The sequence below is a fragment of the Plenodomus lingam genome (genome assembly GCF_022343315.1).
Source record: "Plenodomus lingam strain CAN1 chromosome Unknown contig_11, whole genome shotgun sequence".
Classification (NCBI taxonomy): Eukaryota; Fungi; Ascomycota; class Dothideomycetes; order Pleosporales; family Leptosphaeriaceae; genus Plenodomus; species Plenodomus lingam.
The window spans coordinates 1,098,119-1,111,636 of NW_027093929.1; the positions used below are offsets into that span (position 1 = coordinate 1,098,119).

Here is a 13,518-nt window from a genome sequence, read left to right on the forward strand (position 1 = left end):
GCACATTGGTCATGATGGTGAATAACACACCGAAAGAGCCATAACAACGTTATTCATTCTCATATCTGATAGGGACGTACCCCGCATCAACCTACCACTTGGCCTCCTTCCTTGCCAAAAACTCGTTTAGCACACTGACATGCTTCTCCAATGCCGCCAGCCACTTCTCAAGCGCAGGCTGCACCTTTGCATCGTCCTCGCCCAACTTCGCATAGAAGTCTTTGCGGTATGGTGTAGCGCTCATGGCGGCGCTGAACAACGGCTTGACCACAAACGAGTGGTGGGGCTTGAGTGTGTTGCCATAAGAACTGCGGAACGATTCGGCGAGTTCCTTGTCGGCGTTGGTGAGGTTATGGCGGAGGGCTTGAGCGGTGAAGTCGAGACCACTGTGGTAGGATAGGTTGTTAGTTATGGAAAGATCACAGGAAGGGCCGAAGGAAAGACAGGGGGAGTGGAGCTTACCGGTTTAACCATACGAGGCCTTCGGTGGCAGTGTGCTTCTTCTCCTTGAGCTCGTTGAGGACGAGGTCTTGGAGCGTTTCCGAGAGGGTTGGGGCTGCAAGCTGGCGGTCACGGATTTTCTGGTCCTCTGTTAATATGGTGGCCTGGTCGGAGTGTGAATTAATGTACCTTAATGTTGCCAGACATGTCACTCTTGACAGGCTTGAAGGCTGCTGAGCCTAGGACGTCTATCATTCCCAGTTAGCCCTACCATCTCGAAAAAGAGGACTCTCAACAGCCATCATCAGACCTACCAAAAAGCGTAGTCAGACTCTCGGCCGCTTCAAGGAACTCAGTCGTCGAGATGGCATTGTCCTTGGAAGCATCAATCGGCACATCCTCGAAACTTTTCTGCATGGAATCGAAGAAGGTCGCCATTGTGAATTGAAACTGTGTGGGTTGTCTGTGTAATTGGAAGGGTATACCAGAATTGCCAGAAGAGGGTGAGAAGAAGAAGAAAGGAGCAATGAAACTTGACAGCTGGAGAGTTGCTCTTGTCCAGGCAAGCGGTGAAGTGTGGACGCGTATAGTGGGGGCAGCGGCTAGGCTAGCGCGGGGAAGTGCGCGACATACAGGGTCTGGAAGAGGGGGAGGGGGACAGGGACCCTGACGCAGCCGTGACAGGTGCTTGTGCATCCCAAGTCTGTAGACTGGCTGTTGGTGCCGGTAGGTAGTGGTGGTCGCAGAACTGGTATTGTGTGGCGTGGAATATAGAGTACACTGATTCCATCTACAGGACAAGACCAGCTCAATGAATGAGTGATTGATACCTCGTTTCCAATTGCCGGGTAATATACATCCACCCCCCCTTCAACCACACAAAGATGCCATCTCACGTCCACCATGTCGGCCGAATCCACCGCATTGCCTGTATTCCTGGCGATGGCATCGGCGTCGACATCACAGAGGCAGCGATCCAGGTCCTGACCAAGCTCTCCACAGTCAGCGGCGAGTTCGAATTCGACTTCACTACCTTCGACTGGAGCAGCAAAAACTACCTCGAGCGTGGCTGGTACATGCCTCCGGATGGACTTGAGCAGTTGAAGAAATACGACGCCATCTACTTTGGCGCCGTGGGCTGGCCCAATGTGCCCGATCACATTTCCTTGTGGGGTTTAATCCTGCCCATCCGCAAAGCCCTGAACCAATACGTCAATGTGCGACCAACGCGCATCTTGGAGGGAACCAAGAGTCCACTGGCGGACTGCAAGAGAGGGGATCTTGATTGGATGATCATCCGCGAAAACAGCGAAGGCGAATACTCTGGCCAAGGCGGTACCTCGCACGACGACGCACCCCACACCATCGCCACAGAGGTTTCCATCTTCACCCGCGTAGGCATAGAGCGCGTTATGCGCTATGCCTTTGAAACGGCGCGATCCCGGCCCCGCAAGAAACTCACAATGGTCACCAAAAGCAACGCCCAGCGCCACGGCATGGTGCTGTGGGACAAGATCTTCTACGAAGTAGCCAAAGAGTACGACGATGTGGAGATTGACAAGATGCTGGTGGATGCCATGACGGTGCGCATGGTGCTGCAGCCCAAGAGTCTGGATACCATTGTGGCTACGAATTTGCATGCGGATATCCTGACGGATCTTGCGGCGGCGCTGGGTGGCTCGATTGGCATTGCGCCATCGAGTAATTTGGATCCGACGAGGAAGAATCCATCCATGTTTGAGCCTATCCATGGGTCTGCACCGGATATCGCGGGCAAGGGGATTGCAAACCCTGTGGGCGCCTTTTGGAGCGCGGCGGAGATGGTAAGGTGGGTTGGTGAGGAAAAGGCAGCGGATGCGCTTATGAAGGCTGTCGAGGCTGTCACTGCTAGGGGTATAAAGACGAAGGATCTTGGTGGCAGTGAGAATACTAAAGGTGTGACTGAGGCTGTTTGTGCAGAGTTAGAAAAGGTCCTCCAATCATCTTGATGATCCAGACTTCTATAGTAAATGCGCATATACACATACCTGTAGCAAGCCGCCAACCGTCTTCGTGCATGCATTCAACCCACCACGTTGTGCCCTGAAACCAAGCCTTCCCGTCTACAACCCTCAATCCAAAAACCGAGCCGGTATCTCGGCCTTCCCCTCCACCACCTTCGTCCTCCCCTTATCACTCATCTCCCTCGCATCCCGCACCTCCCCAAACGGCCACCACCCCCTCCAAACCCACCTGGCCTTCCCAATCACCAACCCTTTACTAATCGGCCCAAAATCATTACTGTCAAGACTGCTTCTCCAATTATCCCCCTCAATCCACAAGTGTCCATACGGCACCACCACCTTACCCAGCACCTTTCCCTTCCCCCTCTCACCCACAGCATCCCTATCCTCATCCACCAGCCCATCGGGCAACCCCTCCAACCTCCTAGCATGCACCCCGTCGTCCACTGCATACCCGCGAACAGGGTACACCGTATCCCCCGGCAACCCCACAACCCGCTTAATACTAATCTCAGTCGGCCGATGTGGTTTCCAAAATGTCACCACATCACCCCTCTTGATGCCATCGCTGTGAGCGTCTGCCTTGCCATTACCCGCATCACCACCACCCCGTCCCCGTCCTCTTTCCCGTACCCCAGCATGCCACGCCACCATAATCACAGAATCCTCTTCCCCGGCCTCATGCGCCCGAGGATTTAAACTCGGAGCCATGGAACTGCCCTTGACATGCTGGAAATCAAAGTAGTAGTCGCGGATGAAGATCATGCCGCAGAGGACAACGACACCGCGGGTGGCCCATGTTGCGTAGCGCATGGGAGGCGTGTGGGGGTTCTCAGGGTTGTGATTATCGTTTCGGTGGCGATTGTGATTGTGTTTGTGGTTGCGGTTGCGGTCATGGGGTGACGACAAGGGAAGGGCGGTGGAAGGCGACGAGGGTGGTGGTTTGGCGGGTTTGGCGGCATAGGTGGGAGTTGAGGCGCGGGGTTTTAATTTGGAGGTAGGGAGTGAGGATGGTTTGGAGGACAGTCGGATGGGAGGCTTGGGGGCCATGGTTTGCGCGTAGGGTGGGATAGGATGTGTTTGGTGTGGAAGGACGACGCGAAATGCTGCATGTGGGTGAGGCACGGTGTCACGTGGGGGAAACCCATTCGTACCTGGGCCACCCTAGGGATCACAGATGTTACGATTTGTTCTAGGCCAGATTGACCGTTTTAGCACTTGGTTTTTCAACGGTGTTGTGCCTCAAGATTTAACAGCTCCTATAGTCGTCTATTGCTTGTCGTGAGGAGATGGAGGATTTTTGACAAAGGAAGTTACGCGCGATGCAGGAAGAGGTATCATGATACATCAAGCTAAATGGCGGCTATGGTACAATGACTAAGATTTATCCACAATATGTCGTCACTGCCATCATTCGTTCAATCCTAAGATGAGATGTTTACTTAAGGGCCTTGATAACAGCGTCGGCATATTCGTAGGTCTTGGATTTCCCACCGAGATCACCGGTGATGGTCTACGGAACAGTCAGCGATGGCACATTTGCAGATGTTCAGAATTCCGCTTACCTTGCCCTCAGATAGAACCTTGAAAATGGCCTGCTCGATGTTTGCTGCCTCCTGGTTCAAGCCCATGTGTCGCAACATCATGATGGAGCTGAGAAGGAGCGCAGTGGGGTTGGCGAGCTGCTTACCAGCAATGTCTGGCGCGGAACCGTGAACAGCCTCAAAGATGGAGCTCTTGTCACCAATGTTACCAGAGGGGGTCAGACCAAGACCACCAATAAGACCGGCACACATGTCGGACAAAATGTCTCCGTACAAGTTGGGCATGACGAGAACCTTGTCGTTGTATGGGACGGGGTCTGTGACCATCTTCAAGCAGGTGTTGTCCAAAAGCTCAGCGTCGAACTCGATGTCGGGGAATTCCTTGGAGATCTCACGGGCGGTGCTCAGGAAGAGACCGTCGGACATCTTCATGATGGTGGCCTTGTGAACCGCGCGGACCTTCTTCCTGCCAATGTCGCGGGCGTGCTGGAAGGCGTAGCGCAGGACACGTTCGGACGCCTCACGGGTGATGAGCTTGATGCTCTGGACAACGCCGTCAACCACGATGTGCTCAATGCCAGAGTACTCGCCCTCGGTGTTCTCACGAATGAGGACGGTGTCGACATTGTCGTAGGGTGTCTTGTACCCAGCAATGGATCTGCAAGGGCGCAAGTTGGCGAAGAGGTTGAAGGTACGGCGCAGCGTCAGGTTGAGAGAGACATGGCCCTTGCCAATGGGGGTCGCAAGTGGGCCCTTGAGCGCAACCAGGTTCCTGTTGATGCTGCTGATGGCCTCGTCGGGGATGACCGTCTTGCCCTCCTCATTGAGCCTTGGCGTCACATCGACAGACTCCCACTTGATGGGCACGTTGGCAGCCGAGTAAATGTCCTTGACCGACTGCGCAATCTCAGGCCCAATGCCGTCGCCCTCGATGAGCGTTACGAGATACTTGCCGTCGCTGCCCTTCTTTCCGTGGAACTTGGCCACCTCGGAGGCGTATGTGCGGGCAGTGACCTGTGCGCGTATTAGTGACTGCGTGCTTTGTGACCTGTAACGAGTTGTAGGGGGATATGGTGAGGCCTGACCTGCGATAGCGCGGGCGCCCATGTTGAGCGGTTGGCCTGGCGAAGGCATTGCCGCGCGGGCGCAGCCAAAGAGCGAGCAGCCAGCATGATGACCGGTAAGAATGTGTTCCGGCTTCCTAATTGGAGCTGCACAAACACAAAAAAGTTTGCAGCTGGAGGTCGAGGGCGAAGGGTGGGCTGGCGGTTGGTTGTGCAGGCGCAGCCGTCAAGCTCCATCCGCAAAAACGCAACCGCGGGTCTTTTCTGCCAAGCCTCCACCTTGCGCCTCCGTCATCCATGGCATCGACAAACACATTCAAGGCCGCCAGCCCAGCGTCTGCCATGTCCAATTCCCCACACATCGAACGGTAGCCATTTGCGATGCGAATGCATGTCTACAAGAACATTTTCCTTTGGTCACTTGTGTCAGAACTGCCATTGCTGCACCGAAGCGTTGTGCTACCTACAGTGAAGGTCTTACCGGTACCGTACCGGTACGCCAAGTCTCCACCCTTCACACGCGTGGGGTAAAAAAATGTCTGCAACGGCAGCATTGAGAATGGACAAGGAAGGAAATCCCGAATCCTGTTCTCATCAAGGCGCTCAGCAAAGCACAAGCGCTTGCTGGATGGGAAATCGTCATGATAAGGATGACTTCACGACACGTCTAACCTCCCTCTCCTTGCCCTGCGCTCTAAACCTCCATGATGTTTACGTGGAGAATGAATCTAAACCATCTGTACCGGCCTCCCGGTGCAAGGGTTTGGACAGTAGTGCGGGGCAGTCCTACTCTATCTGCTTGATTGCAGGGAAGTATCCAAGGACCGTGATGGAAATGCCATGTTAGGCATGTGTATGCACTCTACTCCATGCAGCATCGCCAGTACCTACCCCTCGGTTGAATGGGTCCTGCATTGGATCCGACTCTCACTCGACCAACACTCCAGTCGTGCACTCGGGAGTATTCTCAGTTTTGAAGTCAATGGGCAGGACCTGTCCATATCAATATCGTCTGCAGATTCTCATGCTCACGCCTGACTCTTAGATGACGTGGTCCCGCGCAGCCATGTACTGCCCTACCGCGAAGCTCCAGAGAACCTTTGGCGGCTGTAGAACACTTTTCATGTCCAAGACCCATTGTCACAACAGCTCCTCTCCAATCAAATCCCAGAACCTCCCTATCGCATTTTGTACCTCGAAGTATCCATAGCTATGTTTCGTGACTCTCTTCGGCCCGTTGCGAGGATGGCGGACCGTAGGGCCGATGGAGTGTGTGGGGTTTCGTTCGCGCTGTGGCTGAGGTACGTTCAAGGAGACCGCTGGAGCCAAAACGTGGTAAGCCTTGTAGTCATGGGGTTATGCTCGAACCCAGGTTTCGACTTTGTAGCACGAGGGATTCACCCGCTAGCTTCGGTCGCATTCGTTGATAAGACAGATAAGCATGCCCAGACGTTGCTGATCACTGAACTCTGTGTGAACGTCGTTTGCGGCTTTTGTCTCTTCTTCCTTTTGAAACATCCAGCCCCTTTATCCAATTTGCCTTTTATCGTGTGCGAAGACCGTCAGTCGAACTGCTGCGGTCAACGCCAAAGGCTATGGCAAGTTGGATTCAGCGGAATGAAATTGTCGTTTTGAGCATGCTGGTAATTCATGCAACTGACTCGAGACAGGACTTGGACGGGAAAAGGGGACATCAGTAGAGTATCAGAAGGTTTTCGGAAATGAGCCAAGGTTGAATGGAGACAACTTGCTGAGGATCTTCCAAGGTCAGGCAGATGTGAAGGATATGAACTTGCCTTGGAAGTGTTGTAGAAGCTAGCGCGCCCGGATCGAACGGCGAGTGTGGAGCCGCAACTGCAGGCGACGGGCTCCTGACGCCACCGTCTCTGCATCGCGGCCAAAAACCAAGGTTGGCCTCGTCAGCTTGTGCCTACTACTCTACTGTTCACCGGCGGTACAGTTACTCTACTCGTACTCCTGCTATATACCTACGGTTCTACTAGTACTAGGTATACACAGGAGAGTATGGATGACTGCATGTGCTGTTTTGGGCGATACCATGTTTGCCTCTGCTGGGCCGGTACTTACAACAACGGTAGAGGTATGCTAATGGCCCCAGTGCCCCCCTACTGGTTACCTAGTGCCTGCCCAGTGCCCCAGTGCCCGCCAGCCAGCGATTGATGGGATTTCCGGGCCGTCCTGGGTCTCTTCAAAGCGTGCGCGCAAGAAGCAATGACATCATTCTGTTGCATCGTTTGATTTCCGTTGATCTCCACACATGCACTCCCATCGAGCTCAGACACGGCAACGGCGCCAACCTGACGCGGCTGTGGCTCGGTTTGCCTAGGCCGGATGCAGATCAACCTTGTGCAGTTGTTCATGTGGCACTGCGTCTGAGGAGCCAGCGAAGCAGCCTTGTTCGGTCCTGTCAACAAAGAAAATCCATGGCTGCATCAAGAGCTGAGCCTCTGTGTGTACGCCCTTTGCCTCCAGGCCGAGACGGGAAGCTGGTTAGAGTGGCGTAGAAAACGAGCAGGCGTTTCATCACTACTCATCCGGCGGGAAGGCGGCCGGAAATAGCACATGGTTCGGGACAGCGGTGATGCTAATACCGGTAACTACTACTTTACAACTTGTGCCATAGTACAATAATAGTATCGGTAGATGTCGCAGCCCACGTGAACCAGGGCGTGCGAAAGAACATGGCGTTCAACGTCGAGTACATTTCCAAGTTTTTCTTTCTTTCTTTCTTTTTTACCATCAGATGGGGGGGGCTCTGCAGCAAGCGCGGCCAACATGGGTTGGAATGCTTCTTTCCGTCAGCATCAGCCATGCTGGAGAGGCCAGCCGCGTCAGTCCTTCACGCCTGTCAGACCAACGAGAATGAAGACATGCCAGACTCTCGGATTTGTTGGTTGCCCACTCAACCATCGACGACAGCGTCATGGCTGGCCTAGAGTGTACTCTAATCATTGTAGAGTATTGTACTAGACAGGCCTGGTCCGGCTGGGAGTTGGCCCCCGCCCCTTCAGATCAAGCTTCCGTCCAAGAGAAGCCACGCGAAAACAGGCACGCTCCAATCAAAAGCAGGTTCCTCGTTTTGCAGCATAGTACCGCAACTGGCCTGGTGTTCCAAACAGTCGTGCATAGTGTGGCGTCATGAAGCCAGTGAGTGAGCTCAGGGTTACGTGGGAGGGAAATGGTGTGGAGGCGGTGCGACCTGTTGCGGCAAGGGAGCAACCCTACTGTACTCCTACTTGCTGCACGTCCTTCTAGGCTGTTGCTGCTGCAGGTTGCTGTGCATGTTGCTGCCGCCGACGGTCAATCAGACAACACGCTAGCACGCCGCTGCCACCCTACGTATAAGAGACCTTCCTCCTCCTTTGTTATTCACTCTCTTCCCTCTACCCACCCACTCACCCACTCCCTTCAAGCCCTCCAATCCAGTCCACTCCGCCTCAACCAACCAACAAAAGTCTCTACTCATAATCCGCCAACATGCGTTTCTCCACCATTGCCATCTCCATTGCTGCCGCTGGCACCGCCAACGCGCAGGTCCTCTCTTCCATTCTCGGTGGAGGTGAATCTTTCCTCTCCTCGGTCGTCGGCGGTGCCACCTCTGACCTCGCCTCCATCACGTCCGAGATTGGCTCCGTCGCTTCCTCCGTCACTGGCTCTGCCGCCTCTGGCATCGAGTCTGCCGTCTCCTCCATCGACTCAAACGTCTCGTCTGTCATTGCCAGCATCACCAGCGAGGCTGCCAGTGCCACAGGTTCCATCCAGTCGTCGCTCAACTCCCGCGCCAGCTCGCTTGCCAGCCAGGCCAGTTCGCTCCGCAGCGCCGCCAGCTCTGCCGCCAGCTCTGCCACCTCCACGGGCGGTGCTGCCCAGGCCACTGCCCTCCCCGTCATGGGAGCCGTTGCCGGCGGTCTCTTCGCCATGGCTGGTCTCTTGTAGATCATTTCAACTTCTGCGATATTCGACTGTTCGATCCAAAAGTCATTTTTGCTCTCCGGCCCTGTGGACGGTCACAAATCGTCGGCTTCGAGAACGAGGTTGCCTCGCTGTCTCCATAGAGGCAGCGTGTGTGATGGAGGATGGGGATTCGATACGGGTTCACTCAGTTACATCTAATACCATTGTAATGAAGTAGTTCGAACAATATACCTTTTGGAGCCTCACAATTGTTTGTGCTGGGCCCAATCCACCTTTCACAAATTGTCCTTCGCCTCTATGCTTGTAATCGTCATGTACATTTTCAATTCGTTGCGTCCTTCTGTTCTCGTGCAATCAATTACTTACTCGCCTACCGCTACTCCTAATCATAATCGCCCACGATTCCCACCTGCCTTCGCACAGATACATCGGCAAAGGAAGCGAGCCCTGTTCCTGTGTCCACGCCTGGTCGTTCATATGACGTTAGGCCGCGCGTCTCCTCGTTGTGGCGTCCAGTCTCGATAGCGTTAAATTGCCAAGCCGGAAAAAGCCCGTGCAATACGCTAAACCACATCCGGATCCAACCACAAAGTCTCCTTATGATGCGCGGACCAAGCATGCAACATTGCTGTTTGACCGTCTTGGCAGCTTGATTTAACGTTGCAGGTTGCATTGCCGCACCGACGAGGTGTTGGTCAATGCAAAGTGTGTCTGGATTTGGTATACCCACCATACCTGATACGGCTGTGCAATGAATATGGGAGTTTGGAGCCTTTTCCTTCCTCATCGATACACAGTGAGTGTTGCAGAAACGCACGAGAGATACCGAATCATTTTATAGTCTGCTGTTTAACAATGTGCAGTCAATCACACAGATACCAGATATGTTATGATACTGTACACAAATTATACCATTAGAGCTACACAGCAGTCCATACCAACAATGTACACTATACACAAACAGCACCAACTCCAAATCTAGTATATGAATTTAACTTTACCCACTCCATTACTCCTTCCAATCTCTCCAGACAGCTCGTCAAAAACAATTCCAATCTCCACTATTACCAGCAGCGGGAGAAAAACTTTTAGACAACAAGTACCGAGCTCGCCATAAAGATAACAACTACTCATCTTCCAACCCACTTTCTACTTGGACTACAGGTTTGATAAGTTTGGTAAGCCTACAAACAAAGGTCGAAATGTCTGATCAATATATTCCTCGCAACTGCACTGGTAAGCCGAATGAGCGTCTGCTGAACGTTACGCTGGGTCATGCAGAAGACTGTACTTGTCGCCTTTGTACTGGCGAGGATATGGAAAAGAATGGCAACGATACTGGTAAGATTGGTCATGCTAAAGGCTGCATGTGTTCGTATTGCAACAACACAATGCAGCGACCTGAGAACAATACCTTGGCTCATCCCCAAGGCTGCACATGTTTGCATTGCGCCGGTAAGCACATCCAGCGTCCCACAAACACCACTTCAGGCTATCATCCTAAAGCATGCACATGTCAGCACTGCAAAGGCCTCACGCCAGGCCATCCACTAAACTGCACCTGTCCACACTGCACCGACACCCACCTCAAACAAACCTACAACATCACACTGCCCTCCCACCCCTCACACTGCACATGCCCAGCATGCACCCAAAACACCCCCTACGTCAACACCACCCTCCCCCATCCCCACAACAATACACGTTTCCCCCTCCCACCCAACCACAACCCCAACCACACCCATACAAAACGCCTCTTCCCTCCCCCCCAAACCCCCCTCTCCCCAACCGTCCTACTCGCCATAACCATCACCACCCTAACCCTCACCGCCATCCTAATCCACACCCTAACCTACATCATCACCAAGCGCCGCGCCGCCTCACCCTCAAAACCCCCCACATCCTCCGACCTCGAAACCGCATCCTCGCACCCGTATACCCACCACCCAACCCTGCCCCCGTTCAAGGGCGGCGACTTGGGATCCCGACCAGACCATATCCACCATTACAACTCTTCATACGCTGAAACCCGGGTCCCTGGCTCTTTTGCTCATGCTGATGCTGGCCCTGACACTCGTGGCGGCGAGTTGGAGCGCTACGAGGAGATTGATGTTGCGGATTTATGGGATGTGAATCTAGAATAGGGGAAATGTGGGTATGTGGATTGGATTGGATTGGATTGGATTTGGTATCCGTTGGTATCAGTACTTTTTCTCGTGTTGAAGATTGATAGAATATGGATATGGCGTTATTATTAAGCATGCAAGAAAACGAGCATGTATAGCAAAATATACAGTATATCATACAGTAAACATAACTCTCTCACCTTCGTATACATGGGTGGTTATATCAAGTGATGTGTGCAGTAGTTCATCCCAACTAACAGGACCTCCACGTTTCCTAGATGTTATAGGTCGCTTTTACAGTTGTCAATTACACCCAAGTTAGTTATGTACGATATTTTCATCCTACTGCAAATCCTGTGTTAACCTTTCAAACAATCTTGGCTAAGGAAGTGTGTAGCCTTAGCCAAGAGTGAGTGGAACTTACGTAACAATGTCAGCACATCTCGACAGTTGTACTAATAATATACAGCCCAACAAGGTCGCGATACTATGCATCCAAAACTCTCAACATCTCTTCGACGCTCGTGAACTTCTCTCTCTCCTTGCCCTTGGCTTTCCCTCTCGCACGCTCCGCCTCGTCAATCTTCTTCCAGTCAGCCCAAGTAAGCGGTCTTACTCCTCTCCGAACCACATGTTCCTTGACGCCATCCCAGCCTAGTCCCGTACTCTTTTGCTCATTGGTCCCACTGTTGAGAAAGGGGGCTCCGGTTTGCCAGTCATGCGCAAGGACATCTGCAGATGTGAAGGCATCTTGCATAGTACTTGCGATGACACCGGTGGGACCGCGCTTTACCCAGCCTGCGCAGTATAGACCAGGGACATGGCCGGCGGTCAGTTCGCCGGGGCCAAGCGATGGCGAAATTATGCGGCCGTATATGTCGTTGGGTATAATGCCCATTTTGTTGTCAAATGGCACGCCTATGTCTGAAAGTCCTGGAAGGGCTGTCGACTTATAGCCCACTGATCGGAAGGCGAGCGACGCATCCATCATAGCCTCCTCATCTGTGGGTATTACACGTGCCGCAGGATCCATCGGATCAATGGCGAATTGCTGCTTCGTGAAGGCTATCGAAGAAAGGTGATTTGATGTCGAGTGCATGACCTTTGGTGCTTTGAGGAACTCGAGTGCCCATGAGCGCGGCGTTTCTTGCAAGGTTGCGTCACTACCCTTGAGCAGGATGTCTCCAATCCGTTTTTGCACCCTAGGAAGTTTCATATCGCGTGGGTAGAACGATCGATCGATGGGTTCGAAGGCGACAGACGGTATGTGCATTAGCTCCCGTGCCTCTTTGGCTGTGAATGCTACCTGAAACTTGTCAGCAAAGCACGGTGTCCTCATGAGAATGTACGACATACTTGAAGTGGCCCACGTCTGCCCACAATTCTGACGGATCTGACCTTGCTTTCAGACAATGTCTGGATAGCCTGTTCTGCAATGTCCGTCCTCGCGAGTTTGTCTACAGGCGAGAGCAGGATACGTGCAACATCCAATGCCACATTACCCTGCCCAATCACGACTGCCTGCTCGCCAGCCGTGAGATTCGGCTCAAGTCCTTGAAACTCTGGCAAGCCATTGTACCATCCCACAAATTCCCTTGCAGAATAGACTCCAGGTAAGTCTTCTCCCGGTATACCCAGCTTCCTATCTTCGCTGGCACCATAGGAGAACAACATTGCATCGTAATGCGGCCTCATCTGGGTTAATTCGACATCGGGGCCAACACGTACATTGCCGATATAGTTAAAGCGTGGTGATTGCGCCACTTCCTCGAAAGTGTCCTGGCAATTCTTGACCTCTGGATGATCAGGCGCAACGCCAAAGCGAACCAGGCCATAAGGTACAGGAAGCTGTTCGTACATGTCGATGACAGCATCTTGAACCTTATTGATGAGACGATGGGCTACATAGAAGCCAGCCGGGCCCGATCCAATAATGGCGATGCGTAGACGCCCTCTCGATGTCGTTGCCGTGCTGTACGTTTTGAAAGCGCCATTTGATGTTGGAGATGCTGTGCGATTCCGCAGCGTCATCGGATATTGTGATGGAATGCTAGTGTGCCCAGGCAGCACCCGATTGAAGCCATGGCCGCGACGTTTGAGAGCAGACACGCTTGCTATGCTTCGCGTGCAGCGAGTACAGACGAATGGCGTTTGCCGTATGTGCCGGGCGATGTTCATTTTTTTGCGGAGGGACAGTGTTGGACGTTGCCGTAGCTGCCACGTGCCGAGGGACTTGGGATGACTAAGATCACGAACCCCGACTGCTGAAATTCTCCGATCTTTGACTCTTGCCATCTTCAATCAGTCATTCAATCAATCTTCTCCAAAGGCGATGACAATCTCTCTCCAAGTATTCCCTTAGGAATCAAACCTGTGCTTGTGCTGCAATCTTACAAATACAGAA

The 13,518-nt window shown here is 53.0% G+C and overlaps 9 protein-coding genes across 9 annotated transcripts; 3 read left to right on the forward strand and 6 right to left on the reverse strand.

The window, feature by feature from the left end:
• Positions 1-36: 36 nt before the first annotated feature.
• On the reverse strand, positions 37-1,036 carry IAQ61_000788 (uncharacterized protein). Its single transcript, XM_003842514.2, has 4 exons — positions 756-1,036; positions 631-689; positions 463-581; positions 37-386 (listed from the first exon to the last, which is right to left on the reverse strand). The coding sequence occupies exons 1-4, from the start codon at positions 877-879 to the stop codon at positions 92-94; spliced, it is 597 nt and encodes a 198-aa protein (XP_003842562.1). The 5' UTR covers positions 880-1,036; the 3' UTR covers positions 37-91.
• A 289-nt stretch (positions 1,037-1,325) lies between these two features.
• IAQ61_000789 (uncharacterized protein) lies at positions 1,326-2,429 on the forward strand (the record flags this gene model as incomplete). Its single annotated transcript, XM_003842513.2, has 1 exon — positions 1,326-2,429. The coding sequence occupies one exon, from the start codon at positions 1,326-1,328 to the stop codon at positions 2,427-2,429; it is 1,104 nt and encodes a 367-aa protein (XP_003842561.2).
• IAQ61_000790 (uncharacterized protein) lies at positions 2,371-3,257 on the reverse strand (the record flags this gene model as incomplete). Its single annotated transcript, XM_003842512.2, has 3 exons — positions 2,371-2,388; positions 2,469-2,523; positions 2,899-3,257. The coding sequence occupies 3 exons, from the start codon at positions 3,255-3,257 to the stop codon at positions 2,371-2,373; spliced, it is 432 nt and encodes a 143-aa protein (XP_003842560.2).
• A 625-nt stretch (positions 3,258-3,882) lies between these two features.
• On the reverse strand, positions 3,883-5,606 carry IDH2 (NAD-dependent isocitrate dehydrogenase; the record flags this gene model as incomplete). The annotated part of the gene is made up of 5 exons (XM_003842511.2): positions 3,883-3,957; positions 4,010-5,002; positions 5,074-5,199; positions 5,365-5,463; positions 5,520-5,606. The coding sequence occupies 5 exons, from the start codon at positions 5,604-5,606 to the stop codon at positions 3,883-3,885; spliced, it is 1,380 nt and encodes a 459-aa protein (XP_003842559.2).
• Positions 5,588-5,899, forward strand: IAQ61_000792 (uncharacterized protein; the record flags this gene model as incomplete). Its single annotated transcript, XM_066094817.1, has 1 exon — positions 5,588-5,899. One exon carries the CDS (start codon positions 5,588-5,590, stop codon positions 5,897-5,899), a length of 312 nt encoding a protein of 103 aa, XP_065955125.1.
• Positions 5,900-8,531: 2,632 nt separating this feature from the next.
• Positions 8,532-9,014, reverse strand: IAQ61_000793 (uncharacterized protein; the record flags this gene model as incomplete). Its single annotated transcript, XM_066094818.1, has 1 exon — positions 8,532-9,014. The coding sequence occupies one exon, from the start codon at positions 9,012-9,014 to the stop codon at positions 8,532-8,534; it is 483 nt and encodes a 160-aa protein (XP_065955126.1).
• A 356-nt stretch (positions 9,015-9,370) lies between these two features.
• IAQ61_000794 (uncharacterized protein) lies at positions 9,371-9,775 on the reverse strand (the record flags this gene model as incomplete). Its single annotated transcript, XM_003842508.1, has 1 exon — positions 9,371-9,775. The coding sequence occupies one exon, from the start codon at positions 9,773-9,775 to the stop codon at positions 9,371-9,373; it is 405 nt and encodes a 134-aa protein (XP_003842556.1).
• A 415-nt stretch (positions 9,776-10,190) lies between these two features.
• On the forward strand, positions 10,191-11,132 carry IAQ61_000795 (uncharacterized protein; the record flags this gene model as incomplete). Its single annotated transcript, XM_066094819.1, has 1 exon — positions 10,191-11,132. One exon carries the CDS (start codon positions 10,191-10,193, stop codon positions 11,130-11,132), a length of 942 nt encoding a protein of 313 aa, XP_065955127.1.
• Positions 11,133-11,601: 469 nt separating this feature from the next.
• Positions 11,602-13,409, reverse strand: IAQ61_000796 (uncharacterized protein; the record flags this gene model as incomplete). Its single annotated transcript, XM_066094820.1, has 2 exons — positions 11,602-12,420; positions 12,471-13,409. 2 exons carry the CDS (start codon positions 13,407-13,409, stop codon positions 11,602-11,604), a joined length of 1,758 nt encoding a protein of 585 aa, XP_065955128.1.
• Between the last annotated feature and the right edge of the window lie 109 nt (positions 13,410-13,518).